This window comes from Purpureocillium takamizusanense, chromosome 2 (genome assembly GCF_022605165.1).
Source record: "Purpureocillium takamizusanense chromosome 2, complete sequence".
NCBI classification, from domain to species: domain Eukaryota; kingdom Fungi; phylum Ascomycota; class Sordariomycetes; order Hypocreales; family Ophiocordycipitaceae; genus Purpureocillium; species Purpureocillium takamizusanense.
In genome coordinates this window covers 1,427,940-1,444,131 of record NC_063069.1, presented here as the reverse complement: position 1 = coordinate 1,444,131, position 16,192 = coordinate 1,427,940, and the positions used below count along the sequence as shown (strand labels likewise).

The following is a 16,192-nucleotide window of genomic DNA, read 5'->3' as shown; positions in this document are numbered from 1 at the left end:
ATATTGTTGAGTAATTGTCACATTGGAATTCAGACCTCGATGGCTATCCTGCCGATGCCACGGCTGACGCACGCCAGCATAGACGTCTCCTGCTCCTCGGGCAGCAACGCGGAGCCCCTGTGATCCACGCGTCCGCTCCTCACCGTGATTTTGCAGGTACCGCAGTTGCCCACCTCGCAGCTCGAGGGGAAGTCGGGCATCTCCCGCCTCAGGACTTCGAGGAGGCTCTCGTCCTCTCCGACCGCGAGGACCTGGCTCTTCTTGCTGCCCGTCACTTCCACCTCGAACGGGTCGCCCGAGATGTCGGCGGCAAACGCCTCGTAGTGGACCTCGCCCGGGGAGATGCCCGCCTCTTCCACCGCGGCCTTTGCGGCCTCCATCATGCGGTTGGGCCCGCAGACGTACAGGTGGCTGTTCCACATCAGGCCCTTGACGATCTGCGCGACGTCCATCCTCTCGCCCCTGGACTTGTCGTAGATGACGATGTTGTGGCGGTAGGGCTCCAGGCGGTCGCGGTAGGGCATCTCGTCGGCGGAGCGCACAGCGTAGTGCAGCTTGTAGTTGAGGTGGATCTTGTCCACGCGCCGTATGAGCGCCAGGAAGGCCGTGATGCCGATGCCGCCGGCGACGAAGCAGTGGTTGCTCGCGGCCTTGGCGAAGCCCATGCCCGCGGTGATGCGCCCGACCTGGACCACGTCGCCGACCCGTGCCTTCTCGTGGAGGTAGCGCGAGCCGCCGCGGCTGTGGGCGTCGAGCGCGACGCCCAGCTCGAACCTGTCCGAGACTTTGGAGAGGCTGTCCCCGCCGGCGACGAGCGAGTAGGAGCGGACGAGGCCGTTGGGCAGCTTGATCCGCGCGTGCGACCCGGGCAGCGGCAGGAGCTCCGGGTCGGGATCCGGGACGACGGCCTCGAGCATCAGCGACACGACCCTGGACGTCTCCATGCTGCGGGCCGTGATCCTGAAATCCCTCCACGTGTCGTCGTCCTCACCGGCGGCGGCAGCAGCAGCCCGGGCCGCCTTCCGCATGGCCTTTGCGACCCTCTTGCGGAACTGCCCGCGGCTCTCCTCGCCCAGGGCGTCGACGGCGGCGAGCTGGCGGTTCATGTCGAGGTCGTCGGTGACGCGGTGCAGGTACTCCTGGACGCGCTCGACGGTCCACTGGGGCCAGGGGCGCTCGACGAGGCGGATCTGGTCGCCGGCGCGGACGACGCCCTCGCGGACGACGCGGTAGTACCACCCCGTGCGGCTCGTCTGGTACGTGAGGGGCGCAAAGTTCTTGAGCGAGAAGCGGTGGTTGAGCTTGAAGCAGGGCTGCCGCGGGAGCGAGACCTGCAGCACGAGCTCGGGCCCGACGGACACGACGTCGCCGATGCAGACGTTGCGCTCGTTCATCCGCGCCGTCACAAAGTTCTCGCCGAAGCCGCCGGGCACGAAGCGGTCCCTCCGCTCGGGGTATGACCGCTGCCAGCCGGCGTAGTGCGATGAGCAGTCTGTGATGATGATGACCGTTCAGCTACACGCACGGGCAACAACATGTTTGCGTCGAGAGAACAAGGAAAGACGGACAGGGGCGGCAACAACAAGGACGATGACGACTTACACCCCAGAATCGCCTTGTCGGGCCCGCCGTGAAAGGTCGGGTCGTGCTCGTCCCCCTCGAGGCCCAGCTTGCCCACCTTCATGGGCCCGGGGCAGAGCTTCTTATCGATGCCCGACTGAACGTTCAGGCCAGCCATCTTCTTCATGGCCGAGGTCCGGATCTCGAGGAGGGTATCCACCTCGAAGGGATCCGTGAGGCTCACCGTGGCAGGGACCGTCATGGTGTTCGTTTCATCAAGGAGAAAAGGGTTGGATTTTTTTTGGGGCGGATAGATAGAGGCGGCCCGAGCAGCTGTGAAAGGAAAGTCCGACACGCCCTGAGTCTATGAAAATGCCAAAGAAAAAGAACCAAGACGTGACAGCAAGGGCAATTGAACGGCCGGGGGGGACCGCGGGATGGGAAAAAGAGGAATCAAGCCTGGCTCTGATCCCTGATGCCCGCCGGATTTCAAACACACTTATCACTCACGCACGCACGCACTACGCCTAAGACTAACACCCGGCCCACCTGCCCGTCCCGACGGTAAGCTTGCCACATGATAGGGCCCGGCCGGGGCTCTCGTCATTGCGGGTTTGTCTGTCTGTCTGGCGGGTGGCTTTCTCGCGTCGATTTCGTACGGGGCCGTGAAAGGGCGTGTGCTGTTGGCTTCTTGACATGGGGAAGAAAAAAAAGCAACGGGCCAACAAGGAGGGCACCCCCAAGGACGTACGTGGAATGGCAGAGGGCGCGAGAGCTGTTGACCCCCCGTTGGTTCAGTTAGCAAGGACAAGGGGACCGGGCTCGCCTTTTGCCTTGGGGGGGGGGGGGGGTTGCATCAGTCTGTGTAGCTACGATACCGGCGACGAGCGGTGACGCCCAAGACGGCGGCGAGAGCAACGAGAGCGACGGGCCTTTGACGGGCTTGATCGACTGTTATCAACCGACCCGGTATGTCCTGAGCTGATTCGAGGCGTCATGAGAGCATGCATGTACCAAGCATTGGAGTTGCGACGGGCCACTGCCGTGCAGGGTCTTATCAGCAGATGGCGGGTGCTGAATGGTGGTTGGTGGATGGAAAACATGGAAAGATCTGTGCAGCTAACAACCATCCGTGCATTGTGCGAATGTAGGAGGGATCTTGGGGAAATTTTTTTATAACACACCTGTTGTGCGGTTGGTACGAAGTACATACTTCGTTGTACTTTGTCACTGGCCCGAAAACCTCCAGCCTCGGGCCGGACAGCCATTCATGTTAGACAGCTTTGCTTCACAAGTACGTACCTTGTATGTCGCGCTGGCCGGTGAGAAAGGGCTTGGAACAGACGATGGTAGGTATCACGTTGGACAACAGTTGAGAATAATTACGAGTTTACCTCTTCCTGCTTTGTCTATTTACTGGTCACGGCTCACACCCGAAATCTAAAAGCGCAAGATTGAAGAATACCAGTCCATCCATCCATCGACGGGACCCCTCATTGATGAACCCCGCCACGGGCACCCGCTGGGAGGAGGAGGCGTTGCTGCCCCGCCATCAGATCAGCACCTTGCCTGGTCTCAAGCTCCTGCGCAGCCTTGGAACGGACAGCCAATGCCCTGAATCCCGCCCCGCCAGTGGGAGTCAATGCGCTAGCCTCCACCGAGGGGTCGCCTCATGGAATCCCACCAACGGAGGGGCAGCGAGGGGAGCCTTCCAGAAGCAAGCTACGTTTGCATCGTCGCATACAACGACGCGACACCCAAGAGCCAAAGACCTGCGCCAACGACGACGACGATACTGCTCGTTCACCAGACAATCCGCCACTGCCCTCGACCCCGACACAGACGGGCGCCCGCCTCCTCGCTCCCTCCATCCCTCCCCCCGTCGTCACTCGCTCGCTCGACCGCCAGACACCACCACCGCCGCCACCACCACCACCGCCGCCACCACCACCATGTCGTCCACGGCCGTCGTCTCCGCCGACGACGCCCTCGAGCCCACGCTCCAGTCCCTCCTCGACCAGCGCTCCCTGCGCTGGATCTTCGTCGGCGGCAAGGGCGGCGTCGGCAAGACCACCACGTCGTGCTCCCTCGCCATCCAGCTCGCCCGCGTCCGCCGCTCCGTCCTGCTCATCAGCACCGACCCCGCCCACAACCTCTCCGACGCCTTCTCGCAAAAGTTTGGCAAGGACGCCCGCCTCGTCAACGGCTTCCACAACCTCAGCGCCATGGAGATCGACCCCAACGGCAGCATGCAGGACCTGCTCGCCGGCCAGGCCGACGGCGGGGGCGGCCCCGCCGACGACCTCAACGCCATGGGCGGCGGCATCGGCGGCATGATGCAGGACCTGGCCTTTGCTGTACGTCCTCGCGCGCTTCTCTCTCTCTCTCTCTCTCTCTCTCTCTCTCTCGTTCTCGACATACGCTCCCCCACCCCCCGTGCTCTTCCTAGGTAGACGACTAACTGGACCGTTCTGGTCTCCCCTATAGATCCCCGGCATCGACGAGGCCATGTCCTTTGCCGAGGTCCTCAAGCAGGTCAAGTCGCTCTCCTACGAGACCATCATCTTCGACACCGCCCCCACCGGCCACACCCTCCGCTTCCTCCAGTTCCCCTCGGTCCTCGAAAAGGCCCTCGCCAAGGTCTCCCAGCTCTCGTCGCAGTACGGCCCCCTGCTCAACGGCTTCCTCGGCTCCAACGGCGCCCTGCCCAACGGCCAGAACCTCAACGACATGATGGAGAAGCTCGAGTCGCTGCGCGAGACCATCGCCGAGGTCAACGCCCAGTTCAAGGACGCCGACCTCACCACCTTTGTCTGCGTCTGCATCGCCGAGTTCCTCTCGCTCTACGAGACGGAGCGCATGATCCAGGAGCTCGCCAGCTACGGCATCGACACCCACTGCATCGTCGTCAACCAGCTCCTCTTCCCCAAGAAGACGAGCGACTGCGACCAGTGCAACGCCCGTCGCAAGATGCAGAAGAAGTACCTCGACCAGTACGAGGAGCTCTACGCAGAGGACTTCAACGTCGTCAAGATGCCCCTGCTGGTCGAGGAGGTGCGCGGCAAGGACAAGCTGGAAAAGTTTAGCGAGCTGTTGATTACCCCCTATGTGCCGCCTCAGTGAAGGTGAAGAGGAGAGGCATGGCAGGGCGCAATCTCGCGCTCGTGTGGATGGATGTATGTACGTAGTAGGCCTGGATGAGACATGATTCGCGTCACGACATCACAACACATAAAACATGTAGACATGTCACAATAAACGACTACCCCGTCCCGTTGGTACAAGAGCTTTGCTTGAATTAAAAAATGTATATGTATGCATGCCTCCTTATTGTCATGGAGGCGTCATGCTCAAATCAAGACTCCGGAGGCGCACCATCGCGCGAGGCGCCCTCATGTGGGCACACACGATCTCGGCCGTGGTAAGCCCTTGCCAAACGCCGAGCCCAAGACATCCAAACAATATGCCGCACCCCTGGTCTCTCAACCCACGCCCAGCCCATACATGGTGGCCTCTCCGCTCTTGCGCCTGGTAGTATGATAATATGCAGAACTCCTCCTCCCCTCGACACCCAGAGCCACTTCACAGTTCGCGGTAGTCGCTGGGGCGCACGCGCCGTTGCTTATTCTGGTGTCGGTGCGGGTTGACTGGCTTGCGGAAGTAAGCGTCATCCTCGCCCGCGTTGTTTTGCTGCGGGAAGTTGCCGCCATTCTGAAATCCGTTCATGGGACCCATGCCACCCATGCCGCCCATGCCGCCCATGTTGTTGGGCCCCTGCTGCTGCATGCCCATGTTATTCATATTCATGCCGTTCATCCCTGACATGCCGTTGAAGCCCATATTGCCGCCCATGCCTCCAAAGCCGCCGTTCATGCCAAAGTCGTTCATCCCCATGCCCATCATCGGCATGCCCATCATTGGCATACCCATGTTCATATTCATGTTGGGCATCCCCATCATATTAGGCATCATGCCCATGCCGTTGAACATCATGTTGTTCATGCCCATGTTAGGCATGCCATTGTTCATGCCGTTCATGGCGTTCGGCATCATGTTTTGCTGGTTTTGCATCGCCTTTGGGCCCTTGGGAATCTTGGGGTTTTCCAAAAACTCGTCCGCGGGCCGCTTCTTCGGATTAGTGTTGGCTTCTTGGTGAGTCTCCTTTTGATCGTTGGCTTGGACAAGTGCCTTGGGCCCTTTGGGGGGCGAGGCCGGAGTGGCGGGCTTCGACGTAGGCGAATCCGAGGTTTCATTTGCATCTGTTTCTTCCTTCCCCTCTGCCCTCTCCGTCTGGTCCTCGGCCTTGTCCTCGGTTTTGTCATCCTCCTTGTCCTCGGGCTTTTCCTCAGTGGTGTCCGCCTTGTCGGTGTCCGCCGTCGGGGAAGCTGGCTGCGGCGACTTGGCCGTCTCCTTCTCCTTCAGATAGTCCTGGATCTTCTTCGCTGTCTCCTCGTCGGCGGTCAGATCATCGATCAGCACGCCCTCTGTCTGACAAGCAGGACAGACAAAGTCGCTTTCGATAAGCGCATTTGTGATGCAGTCGTTGCAAAACGTCTTCTTGCAGCACGGCGTCTTCATAGGCTCTATGAACATTTTCTTGTCAATGGAGCACTCCAGCCCGCGTTCTTGCACCTCCTTATTCTCGGCCTGCACCTCCTTGCTGGCGATTGAGGACTTCGTCTTAGCCTGGAACTGCTCCCACGAAGCCTTGTCTGGCTCAGCTATGACAAAGTCGCCCTCGGCGTTGACCATTATGCCAGACGGCCGCTTCGACTCGTCTCCCTCGGACTGAGCCAAGACAACAGACTTGTCGACTTTTTGCAGAAACGAGCGCGGAATGCCTGTTGTCCGCTTGACCCGGGGCCGGTTGTCAAAGTCCGGGTCGTCATTGGTTGGGCACAGCTGGATCCAGTGGCCCTTGTTACCGCAGCGATAGCATATGTAGCCGTTTGGGGGGTCGTGATCGGGGACGTTTGCTGGCCGCTTGGCTCCAGGCTTGAAGACAGGCGCTTGGTGGGACATCTCCTCCTGCTGGGCAGACCATTGTTCACTTTGGGCGGCGAACATGGCCGCCATCTTCTCCTCCTCGGTCATGGCCGCGTTCATTTGGTTGATTGCACTCGTACTGGGCTTTGCTGCCGACGCTTTGGCAGCCTGCTCTTTACGGCCAGCGTTCTTGGCCGACACCGGCATCTTCCCTGAAACATAACGAGCGGCGCGGCCAGCCCCAGGCTTGGCTGCTGGCTGTCGCCGGGCGATGACCGTCGTAGATCTCGGTACGATTGTTGTGTCATCGTCATATTCTGAGCACCATGTTAGCGAGCCTGGCGGCTCGACACGAGTACAGTCCAACTCACCTTGGCTATTGTCGTCGGTATATATTTGGAGGTCGAAGTCGGTGCCATCACCTAGGCCGCTCTTGGTGATGATTTCGCGTTTGAGTTCAAAGACGGAGATGCCCGTTCCGTCGAACTCAACGCGTGTTGGTTCCCTCTGGGACTTGAACTTGAAAAACACCGATGAAGACATGCTGCGGGTTGTGCTGTGCTGTGCTGGCTTCCCTCTACTTACGAGGAACCACGTTGCAAGGTCGCAGCTGTTTTGGCGACTCGAATCGATCCTCGCCAGGGCAGAGGCACAGACGCCTGGCTAAATAAGCCGCACGAGGAACTGCTTGATGAATGAAGATATGAATTGCTGGTCCGTAGCCAGAATTTTCCCTTTGTTTTCTCTCCTTCTCCCTCGTCTTGCACGCCCAAGTGCTCTCGCAGGTCAGGTTGAACGGAAATATTCAATTTTTCTGATTGTACTTGGAAGGAGAAACAGGTGTCAACAGGGCAAAGGGAAATACGGGTACAGTTGGCCGAGGCCAGTAGTAAAGGATCTTGTTGTCCTTGGTCCACCTCGCCACCAACAACACCACGACGCCCTCGAAGCCAAATCACGTCTTGGGTCAGCTAATTATTATCTTCCAGAATCCTCAGTCAAATGACAGCAAGGTACTGAAGGGACGACGACGATGCAGAGACTGCGTCGGGGGTCGAGTCACGCGGGCCGAGAGCAGACTTTGCGAAAGGGACACGCGAGCTGGAACTGCGGTGTTTACGGTCGGTCGAAGCGGTGGGCCCGGTCAAACAGGCGACTGGTGCAGCGACGATGAGGAAGCGACCACCCAAGAAGAGTTCTGTGACACCTTGGCGATGGCGATGATTCGTGACGGCGCAAGGGGAGATGGAGGCGGGTGAGATGTTGAAGGAGAGTTGGAGCGTGCACAGATGGCTCGGACGATCGGGGAGTGTTAAGAACCAGTCCTTGCGGGGGCTGACGCTTGACCTGACTGGTTGCGGAGGGCGCCGGTTTGTCATCCGTCAAAGGAGGCAGCGGAAGCTCGGTCGGAGTTTTTCCGCTCTAGCTCAGTCACGTGGTCTGCCACGCTTGTCACGGATGCGACTTGCCGAGCAGTGGGCCGGGAGGTTCCTGTGACTAAGCCAATATCCATTGGCTGCCGCTTGTAGCCGCCGGTCCCGCCGAGCCACAGGTCCCTTTGCTGCCATTTGTCGCTAGTTGGGCAAGAGCGTCACAGCACATCCAGTTCTTCAACTCCCCCGCCAGCCCGCCACCAGATGTAGAAGGAGGGCACGGCCTGTGTAAGCTGCGGCGTGTTTTCTTCTTAGGCCAGCGATGCCCCGCACCGTCTTGCTGCAGACTCCTTTGCTCTGTCGTGCCACTCGATCCGCTGTCTCTGTCTCGACAAGACGACCGTTCGAGATACCCAGAAGCTTCTCTCTTGCGTCGCAGACTGCCCCTCCTTGCCTCCGCCGCCACTACCTGACAGACGCGATCCGCGCCCATCAAGCCAAGAAGATGGCTCCTCAACTCGACGGCTACTTCAAGCAGGTCGACGCCTCGGCCAACGACTTCATCGAGCGCCTCCGCAAGGCAGTTGCTATCCCCTCTATTTCCGCCGAGGATGCCCGCCGTCCGGATGTCGTCCGCATGGGCGAGTGGCTCGCCGGGGAGCTCAAGGCTCTGGGCGCCGAGGTGGAGCTGAGGCCTCTGGGCAAGCAGCCTCATAAGGAGCACCTCGACTTGCCCCCCGTCGTTCTCGGCCGATACGGCAACGACAAGAATAAGCGCACGATCCTCGTCTACGGCCACTACGATGTACAGCCTGCCGAGAAGAGCGATGGCTGGGCCACGGAGCCCTTCAACCTAACCGTCGATGACAAGGGCCGCATGTTCGGTCGTGGTGCCACTGACGACAAGGGCCCCGTCCTGGGCTGGCTCAACGCCATTGAGGCTCACCAGAAGGCTGGCGTCGACTTTCCCGTAAACCTGCTCATGTGCTTCGAGGGCATGGAGGAGTATGGTTCCGAGGGTCTGGATGATTTCATCCAGGCCGAGGCCAAGAAGTATTTTGCTGACACTGACGCCGTGTGCATCTCCGACAACTACTGGCTGGGAACCGAGAAGCCCTGCCTGACCTACGGCCTTCGAGGCTGCAACTATTATTCCCTTGAGGTTTCCGGCCCTGGCGCGGATCTCCATAGCGGTGTCTTCGGCGGCACCGCCCAGGAGCCCATGACCGACCTGGTGCGCCTCCTGGGCTCCCTGGTCGACACCCACGGCAAGATCCAGATCCCCGGCATCATGGAGCAGGTTGCTCCTGTCACCAAGGAAGAGGAGGGCCTCTACGATGGAATCTCTTTCACCATGGACAACATCTTCGAGTCCCTTGGCAGCAAGACCACCATTCACGATGATAAGAAGAACACCCTCATGGCCCGCTGGAGATACCCTTCCCTCTCCGTCCACGGCATCGAGGGTGCCTTCGCCAGCCCCGGCGCCAAGACAGTCATCCCGGCCAAGGTCATTGGCAAGTTCTCCATTCGCACCGTGCCCAACATGGACATCGACACCACCAACAACTGCGTATACAAGTATGTCGAGGAGCAGTTTGCCAAGCTGGGCAGCAAGAACACCATGAAGGTATTTGCCCAGCACACGGGCAAGTGGTGGGCCGCGTCGCCCAAGCACTGGAACTTTTCCGCCGCTGCCAAGGCCACCGAGCGCGTCTGGGGCGTTCAGCCCGACTTCACCCGCGAAGGCGGAAGGTAAGCTTTAAACTGGTGTCCTCGGTCGACCTGCGCTAATACAACTTAGCATTCCCGTCACACTGACATTCGAGGAGGCGACGGGCAAGAACGTTTTGCTCTTGCCCATGGGCAGCTCCACGGACGGTGCTCACTCCATCAACGAGAAGCTAGACAAGCGTAACTACATTGAGGGCATCAAGCTGCTGGGCGCCTACTTGCACTACGTTGCCGAGGAGCCGCAGGAGTAGGATGCATGACTACGCAGTGATGTAAAGTAGCAACCATATGCATTGCCCAAAGCTGGGTCAAATAGGGACTTTCAAGCGTAACGTCGGCAGCAGTGAAACATTTGATGAGTCTGTCAACGAGCTCGTGCCGTGCGAAACTCCCAACGCCCTGTCTACGCCTTGTGACACATCATGATTATGCACCCTCTGGGGTTTAATACCCGAGATGTGAATCACTTGTCTGCAAACTTGAGAGGCGGATTTCCGGACAAATGAACCTTGCTCACGGCGCTCGGTGCATTATCCAAAGGAGATTAGTCGACAATCAGATCCATGCTAACCGCTTCAGTCCTGGAATCTGGCATCGTCGTCGGGCACCTCTAATCCCACGGCCCCTCGGAGATAATCCCACTGGGTCCATAGTCGCATTCGTGTAGTTGTATGGCAATCACTCAGAAGCTTGGAAGTTGGCGGACGCCGCGCTGATCTGCTTAAAAAAGCTCACCGCACAGTGGGATTACCGTACCTCGTCGTCTGACTGTTGCTGTTCATCCCGGCATGGAACCTGATATTGGTGAGCTTACAATGTACGGGCCCGGCTGCGACCGTCGCCACCTCGTCATATGAGTCAAGGTTGAAAGGCGGATAACCTGAGGTGTCAACGACGAGATCCATGCTTATTTACGTAATAACCAAGCATGATCAGGCTTGACATGGAGGGACAACGCATTGTCTTAGCCCCTCAAGCCGTTCAGAAGTGGGAGGTGCTGGCGTATTCCAGACTCCTTCTGTAGACTATGCATTGCCGAAGCGTCCGGATGCCGAGGGCTTGCAGGCAGTTGTCTGAGGCATTACAGTGGCTTGACGTGATTTCTGTCCTTGGGATGATATGATCGGCCCGCTCCCGCCTTTCGCAGCTCCATAGGTTAATAACAAAAACGGGACGCAGTGTAACATCAGGTCACGATGTCTCGCATATGATGACCCCTAGTAGTAAAAGCGACAGCTCGCCCGCGCCGCCACAGCGCAGCACTCGCCCTCACTCCATCTACGTGATTTACACTGTACATTCCTGGTGCGGCTTGACACCACGCCGCAGGCATGTGGCAACTCGTCAGTATACTCTGCAACGTGCAGCTGTGGTTTAGCGATGGCCACGCCATCAACAAAGTTCGCGGGGGGCAGAATGTCTCATCGCGGCTGATCGTGGACAGCGGTGGCTTTCTCGACCTCACCGAGTTTCGGTCCGGCCCGGGCCTTGCCATTGATGCCAACGGAGCGGTGCTCTCGCTCCGGCTGCAGACCGGGGCTCCCGCTTCCTGTCCGGAACTAGACCACGTCGTCCCTTGGGTGAACCTGACGCTCGATGTTCATGACGGCGGAATGTTCGATCTGAGCTTCCACGAGCTTCCCGAGACCGTAATTGGTTCGTGGCACCGAGTACAGCTTCATGTCGTGGCAATGCTGACAAGCCTCTCAGAGTGTTACACGACCTCGCCCGTGTCTGGCAAGCTCAAGCAGCTGCCTTATATATCCGACAGTGATGCCGGGTATCTACTCAACATGATTGAGGAGCAGTTTGTGCCGTATCAGAACATTCCCGAGTCGCCAGGCAAGTCCGTTGAAGAGATACGGGCGCTCGGCAAGCAGTTCTTCCCGTTCACGCGCCACAGCTTTGAGCTGGCGATGAGCGTGTACGACTGGACGACGGCATCCTTCGCACGCCTCGTGCTTATGAAAATCTTCCAATACACGGGCATCGACCCGCCGCCGCACCCCCTCGACAGCAGGTCCATCACCGAGCAGATCTGGGCGAGCAACTGGTCGTACTACACGCCGCAAAACGACAGCTACATGCGCTCCTTCCTCATGAAGCCCGCCGACTCGCTTGCCGACGTAGAGGCGCAGCTCGCCAACGTGTCGACGGAGCTGCAGCGCTTCAGCGACGTGCAGAACCGGCTCCTGGGCGCGGCATTCGCGGCGCTCCCGCGCACGGCGGTGCTGGCCAAGCCGCGGCTGTACAGCGGGCAGCCCGACATCTCCCAGCTCGGGCTGGAGCACTTTGGCATCGAGTTCCTCGAGTGCCCGCTCAACGACGGGCCCGTCGGGACGACGCTCGTGGCGCCGTTCGGCGACGCGCTGGCGACCTACGCGGGGATGGGGAGGACGGTGACGACCAAGATGGTCTGGAGCTTCACCGACAGCCTCGAGGACGCGATGCACTACGCCAACGGCATCGTGCTGGTGGCCGAGCCGGGCGACGGCGCGTGGGTGTGGGACACGGCCGCGTACGTGACGCCACTGTCGGACGACCCGCGGAAGGTTGAGTACACGTTTGCGCCGGGGACGCGCTTCAAGGTCAAGAACATCGACCGGGCCGCCGTTTCGGGGAAGCCAGTGGTCGTCATTACCTTGCAGCCCGAGGTCCGGGCCGTTCAGACGAGGGACGAGGCCGAATCCGCCTCTAGACTTGGTCCGGACAAGTCCCAGCTGTTGAGCGCTGCTGGGTCTCTGGAACCCTTTGTCCCGTCGGGCAGAATCCCGCATAGCAGGCACCGATATGGGGGGAGGCCTTGCGCGTGTTCGAGACAGGAGGGGCACTGACGTCGAGTCTGGACGGCCATTGACCGGCCTTTTTTGGATAGTAGTCGTCATGAAGCTCGCGTGAAGTGTTCAAAAGGTACCATCATTGGTGAATCAATCAGTCTCTGGAGATGATGGATTTTCAACTTGCGGGAGATTTATAGCTGGAGTCGCCCAGTTGTAGAGCATGCCCCAGCATTCCCGCCCACTGGGCACCTCAACTCCAGGTTGCCCTCGCGGTCCCCCTGATCCACTCCACTCCAGCTGTGCTCCAGGAACAGCACTGCCTTCAGGGTGCAAGGTTCTCAACAAAAGGCGCTCCGTAGCGCTAGCCCTGGTGCCGAACCACCACAGGGCAGTCCTTGCAGCGAAGCCGCCCCGCAACACAGCAACCTCAAGTTCGTCGACCTGTTGCGCACCACAACCAGGTGTTGATGCTCAATCTCAGACTCGTATTCGCCATCAGCCTCGCCCTGCCGGCAGCAGCCTTTCTACTGAGCTTCTTTTTCCCGCAGCTCCTCGACGTTTCGGCCACGCAGCCCGCTGCGGCGCACCACGCAGACGGCACCACCGTCTCAGGGGACTCCTCGTCGCCTCACACAACCTCGTCGTCCGTCATGTCCTCGGTCCGCAGGGCGGCGCCGCTCATCTTCCCGGCCAAGGGCCGGCACACGGCCACCGTCATCTTCGCGCACGGCCTGGGAGACTCGGGCGCGGGATGGGCCGATGCCGTCGAGCGCTGGCGCCACAAGCAGCACCTGAGCGAGGTCAAGTTCATCTTGCCCAATGCGCCCGTCATTCCCATCACCGTCGTTCGTGTCCCCCCTTTTCAAGAACATCCGACGAGTCCTGGTTGCTGAGAATGACTAGAACAACGGCTACCCGATGCCTGGCTGGTTCGACATTGTAAGTCCCCTCGGCACGTGCCGCCCATGGCGCGAGATAACTGACTGGTAGCTCACGCGGGCATAGACGAGCCTCGGAGCCGCCATCACATCGATAGAGTCCAAGCTCAACGAGGACACCGCCGGCATCCTCGAGTCGCGCAAGTACCTGCACTCTCTCGTCCAGGACGAGGTCGCCGCGGGCATCCCCAGCGAGCGCGTCGTGCTCGGCGGCTTCTCCCAAGGCGGCGCCATGAGCATCTTCGCGGGTCTCACCGCGCCCTTCAAGATTGCCGGCATCGTGGGCATGTCGTCGTGGCTGCTCCTGCATCAGACGTTCAAGCAGCACGTCCCTGAGGACGATGCAAACAAGGCGACTCCCGTCCTCATGGCCCACGGCGACAGGGACCAGATAGTCCGTTACCCGCTCGCGCAGGGGTCGGAGCGCCTGCTCAAGGCCATGGGCTACGACGTGACGCTCAAGACGTACAGGTGAGCACGCAACACAGAGGACCTGTGCACGCACAGAATATGCTGACGCCGCATAGTGGCATGGAGCACTCCGCGTGCTTGGAAGAGCTGGACGAGGTAGAGGCTTTTTTGAGGGCGAGGCTACCGCCTCAGGGCAACTAATGTCGTGAGGATGAGATGATGCAACAACTCTCGAGACGTCGACGCCACTAGCTAAGCCTCGGTGAGATTTTTAGAGGGCTTGATCTAATATAGCAGAGAAGAGTATATGTATTGATTACAGTACCAAATAAACTATCATATTTCCAACGTCCCGGGGTATCCATACTCATATTGGTAACTCAGTCGTCATACCATCTCGTCACGTCTTGCAGGCTCATAATCCGCCCTCAATTCCCATGCCCAATTACCGCCTCGGCAATCACAGATTGCTTTCCCATGCGGCCGTATCACACGTCGGCCGCGGCCATGGACTCGCGCTTCGCGATAGTCTGGCTCCTCCGCCTCGCCACGGTCTCCGCATCCCACACGCCCATGAAAATGTCCTCACATTCGTCCTCATCCTCCGAGTCGAACGCAATCTCCTCTTCACCGTCATCTTCGTCGGCGCCGCCGCCACTGCCACCCAAACAACCCCCTCCTAGACCGGCCATCTCATCGATGACAGCCAAATCGTCGCCGCAGCCTCCCAGAGGCACGTCGAGGTCCTCCCAGCAGCGGTGCGTCACCACGCGCTCCACCTCGAGGATGTACTTGCCGACCTTGTACTTCTGGGACTGTTCCTTGGCGTCGACGTACTTCCACCCCAGCTTGCGAGAGCACGTCGCACAGCATATGTCGGCGACGACGTGCCACCCCGTGACGAGTTGGCGGTCCTCGCTGCGCCCGATGCGAATGTTGGCCAGAAGGCCCTGGTCCTTGACGTCCTTGGCCTTTTCGTCGATGCCGCCACGGCGCCGCGCCTTGTCCGCGGGCAGGACCGGCGGCGCAACGAGGAATGCCCTGCCGTAGCGGCCGGTGAAGCCCTTGGAAATGATTTGCGAGGCGAGCGCGACGTCGGTGGAGCAGTTCATGCAGCGGAGGGTGTCGGGGGCGGCACGCGACAGGCGGCGGCGGTCGGACTTGGTGGTGCCGGTGACGGCATCACGGATGGGCTCGCGGTCGGGCGGCGAGTTGTTGGGTGTCGTGGCCGCGGATGAGATGGCGGAGTCGACCGGATGCGAAGACGACGCGGCCGACGACGAGGACGTGGACGACGAGGCGGACTGGCGCCGTGGGAAGGAGAACCTAAAGCTCGGCAGGAGGTACGTCGGGAAGATTGGCCTCGTGGCCGAGATGCGACTCTCGCGGGGCATCCTGGACGGCGCCGTGGGGGCGGTTGCCGACCTACCTTAGGGCGTAGGAGTTACTTCGTACCTGTCTTACTATACGAAGTACGCAAGGTAGTGTCGTCGACAGTTGGGCCAGTGATGGAGCAAGTGATAACACGACAACCGCAGGCGGCAGAGTCATGGGAGATGACCGTGCCGCCTCACGTCGCTTGTCGTCTCTGCGGAGGAAGGCAGAGAGGGATTGAAGCTGTTGAAATGGGGGGAGGGCTTGCGGAGGAGGTGCTGCCCTTGCTATCGGGGGTGGAAGTACATAGAGCAGCCAGCCCAGTGCGGGCAGCCCAATGCGTCACCTCGGCAGTTACTTCGTACGCACTGGGTATCGACTCAATTACTAACTCACGTCAGTGGGCAGATGACACGCGGGGCGCGGGGCTAACTTTACTGGATGGCGGGCGCGTAGGTGTGTCGGTGATGAGTCCTGCGGAAGAGGAGCGCCCTGCGGGATTGCAGCGTGCGCAAAATCTCGGTGACGAGGACATGAAAAGCGATCAAGATGGGGGTTCCAGGACAGTATCAATGTATTATCAGCTGGGCAAGGTAGGAGCCGAAGAGGAGTGTCTCTTCCTCACCCCCGCAAACAGACCACTTTGCTGCCATTGTCGTGGTGGGACTGTTGCACTGCTCGATCTGATCCCGTCCGTCCATCCGCACGCCCTCGTCTCATGATGGGCCCCACCGAGACCGAGTTGTCGGCAAATAGCGTCCTGCCTGGCTTGCCTGGCTGGTAGGATATCAATTGATGCGCATCAAGGGCGGGCGGCTGCTGCGCTGAGAGGTGAGGTGGCTGCCTGTGCCGGCACTGGCGTGGTGGAGGCGGGGTCATTCGGCACCTTGGGGTGGGACGATTCCACCAGTGGAGCGTCCAGAGCCCACTACTTGTAGCGCGGGTTACATTGCCCTTTGACCTCAAATGGCGCTGACGGTTGATCTACATCATCTTGCTGGCTCCAGTGATTCGCCGGAACAACTTATGTTCAATG

At 59.9% G+C, this 16,192-nt stretch overlaps 7 protein-coding genes across 7 annotated transcripts; 4 read left to right on the top strand and 3 right to left on the bottom strand.

Annotated features, from left to right (window-relative positions):
• Positions 1–16: 16 nt before the first annotated feature.
• On the bottom strand, positions 17–1,863 carry JDV02_002252 (uncharacterized protein). The gene is made up of 2 exons (XM_047983257.1): positions 1,603–1,863; positions 17–1,492 (listed from the first exon to the last, which is right to left on the bottom strand). The coding sequence occupies exons 1-2, from the start codon at positions 1,820–1,822 to the stop codon at positions 30–32; spliced, it is 1,683 nt and encodes a 560-aa protein (XP_047839227.1). The 5' UTR covers positions 1,823–1,863; the 3' UTR covers positions 17–29.
• A 1,468-nt stretch (positions 1,864–3,331) lies between these two features.
• GET3 (Golgi to ER traffic- protein) lies at positions 3,332–4,829 on the top strand. Its single transcript, XM_047983256.1, has 2 exons — positions 3,332–3,917; positions 4,048–4,829. Exons 1-2 carry the CDS (start codon positions 3,513–3,515, stop codon positions 4,681–4,683), a joined length of 1,041 nt encoding a protein of 346 aa, XP_047839226.1. The 5' UTR covers positions 3,332–3,512; the 3' UTR covers positions 4,684–4,829.
• Positions 4,830–4,835: 6 nt separating this feature from the next.
• MPE1 lies at positions 4,836–7,815 on the bottom strand. Its single transcript, XM_047983255.1, has 2 exons — positions 6,918–7,815; positions 4,836–6,863 (listed from the first exon to the last, which is right to left on the bottom strand). The coding sequence occupies exons 1-2, from the start codon at positions 7,087–7,089 to the stop codon at positions 5,143–5,145; spliced, it is 1,893 nt and encodes a 630-aa protein (XP_047839225.1). The 5' UTR covers positions 7,090–7,815; the 3' UTR covers positions 4,836–5,142.
• Positions 7,816–8,157: 342 nt separating this feature from the next.
• On the top strand, positions 8,158–10,025 carry JDV02_002249 (uncharacterized protein). The gene is made up of 2 exons (XM_047983254.1): positions 8,158–9,674; positions 9,724–10,025. The coding sequence occupies exons 1-2, from the start codon at positions 8,242–8,244 to the stop codon at positions 9,902–9,904; spliced, it is 1,614 nt and encodes a 537-aa protein (XP_047839224.1). The 5' UTR covers positions 8,158–8,241; the 3' UTR covers positions 9,905–10,025.
• An 864-nt stretch (positions 10,026–10,889) lies between these two features.
• Positions 10,890–12,739, top strand: JDV02_002248 (uncharacterized protein). The gene is made up of 2 exons (XM_047983253.1): positions 10,890–11,309; positions 11,364–12,739. The coding sequence occupies exons 1-2, from the start codon at positions 10,985–10,987 to the stop codon at positions 12,485–12,487; spliced, it is 1,449 nt and encodes a 482-aa protein (XP_047839223.1). The 5' UTR covers positions 10,890–10,984; the 3' UTR covers positions 12,488–12,739.
• A 68-nt stretch (positions 12,740–12,807) lies between these two features.
• Positions 12,808–14,116, top strand: JDV02_002247 (Lysophospholipase). The gene is made up of 4 exons (XM_047983252.1): positions 12,808–13,278; positions 13,337–13,372; positions 13,439–13,842; positions 13,899–14,116. The coding sequence occupies exons 1-4, from the start codon at positions 12,901–12,903 to the stop codon at positions 13,981–13,983; spliced, it is 903 nt and encodes a 300-aa protein (XP_047839222.1). The 5' UTR covers positions 12,808–12,900; the 3' UTR covers positions 13,984–14,116.
• On the bottom strand, positions 14,076–15,882 carry JDV02_002246 (uncharacterized protein). Its single transcript, XM_047983251.1, has 2 exons — positions 15,595–15,882; positions 14,076–15,543 (listed from the first exon to the last, which is right to left on the bottom strand). The coding sequence occupies exon 2, from the start codon at positions 15,174–15,176 to the stop codon at positions 14,271–14,273; it is 906 nt and encodes a 301-aa protein (XP_047839221.1). The 5' UTR covers positions 15,177–15,543; positions 15,595–15,882; the 3' UTR covers positions 14,076–14,270.
• Positions 15,883–16,192: the final 310 nt, after the last annotated feature.

What these genes read in the sequence shown, in the direction of transcription:
- JDV02_002252 (XM_047983257.1), bottom strand. Translation starts at nt 1,822, where the DNA reads ATGACGGTCCCTGCCACGGTGAGCCTCACGGATCCCTTCGAGGTGGAT. An exon ending in CGACAAGGCGATTCTGGGGT is followed by an intron (nt 1,493 to 1,602) that starts GTAAGTCGTCAT and finishes TCATCATCACAG; the next exon opens with ACTGCTCATCGCACTACGCC.
- GET3 (XM_047983256.1), top strand. Translation starts at nt 3,513, where the DNA reads ATGTCGTCCACGGCCGTCGTCTCCGCCGACGACGCCCTCGAGCCCACG. An exon ending in TGCAGGACCTGGCCTTTGCT is followed by an intron (nt 3,918 to 4,047) that starts GTACGTCCTCGC and finishes TCTCCCCTATAG; the next exon opens with ATCCCCGGCATCGACGAGGC.
- MPE1 (XM_047983255.1), bottom strand. Translation starts at nt 7,089, where the DNA reads ATGTCTTCATCGGTGTTTTTCAAGTTCAAGTCCCAGAGGGAACCAACA. An exon ending in TACCGACGACAATAGCCAAG is followed by an intron (nt 6,864 to 6,917) that starts GTGAGTTGGACT and finishes CATGGTGCTCAG; the next exon opens with AATATGACGATGACACAACA.
- JDV02_002249 (XM_047983254.1), top strand. Translation starts at nt 8,242, where the DNA reads ATGCCCCGCACCGTCTTGCTGCAGACTCCTTTGCTCTGTCGTGCCACT. An exon ending in TTCACCCGCGAAGGCGGAAG is followed by an intron (nt 9,675 to 9,723) that starts GTAAGCTTTAAA and finishes AATACAACTTAG; the next exon opens with CATTCCCGTCACACTGACAT.
- JDV02_002248 (XM_047983253.1), top strand. Translation starts at nt 10,985, where the DNA reads ATGTGGCAACTCGTCAGTATACTCTGCAACGTGCAGCTGTGGTTTAGC. An exon ending in GCTTCCCGAGACCGTAATTG is followed by an intron (nt 11,310 to 11,363) that starts GTTCGTGGCACC and finishes CAAGCCTCTCAG; the next exon opens with AGTGTTACACGACCTCGCCC.
- JDV02_002247 (XM_047983252.1), top strand. Translation starts at nt 12,901, where the DNA reads ATGCTCAATCTCAGACTCGTATTCGCCATCAGCCTCGCCCTGCCGGCA. An exon ending in CCGTCATTCCCATCACCGTC is followed by an intron (nt 13,279 to 13,336) that starts GTTCGTGTCCCC and finishes GAGAATGACTAG; the next exon opens with AACAACGGCTACCCGATGCC. An exon ending in GTGACGCTCAAGACGTACAG is followed by an intron (nt 13,843 to 13,898) that starts GTGAGCACGCAA and finishes GACGCCGCATAG; the next exon opens with TGGCATGGAGCACTCCGCGT.
- JDV02_002246 (XM_047983251.1), bottom strand. Translation starts at nt 15,176, where the DNA reads ATGCCCCGCGAGAGTCGCATCTCGGCCACGAGGCCAATCTTCCCGACG.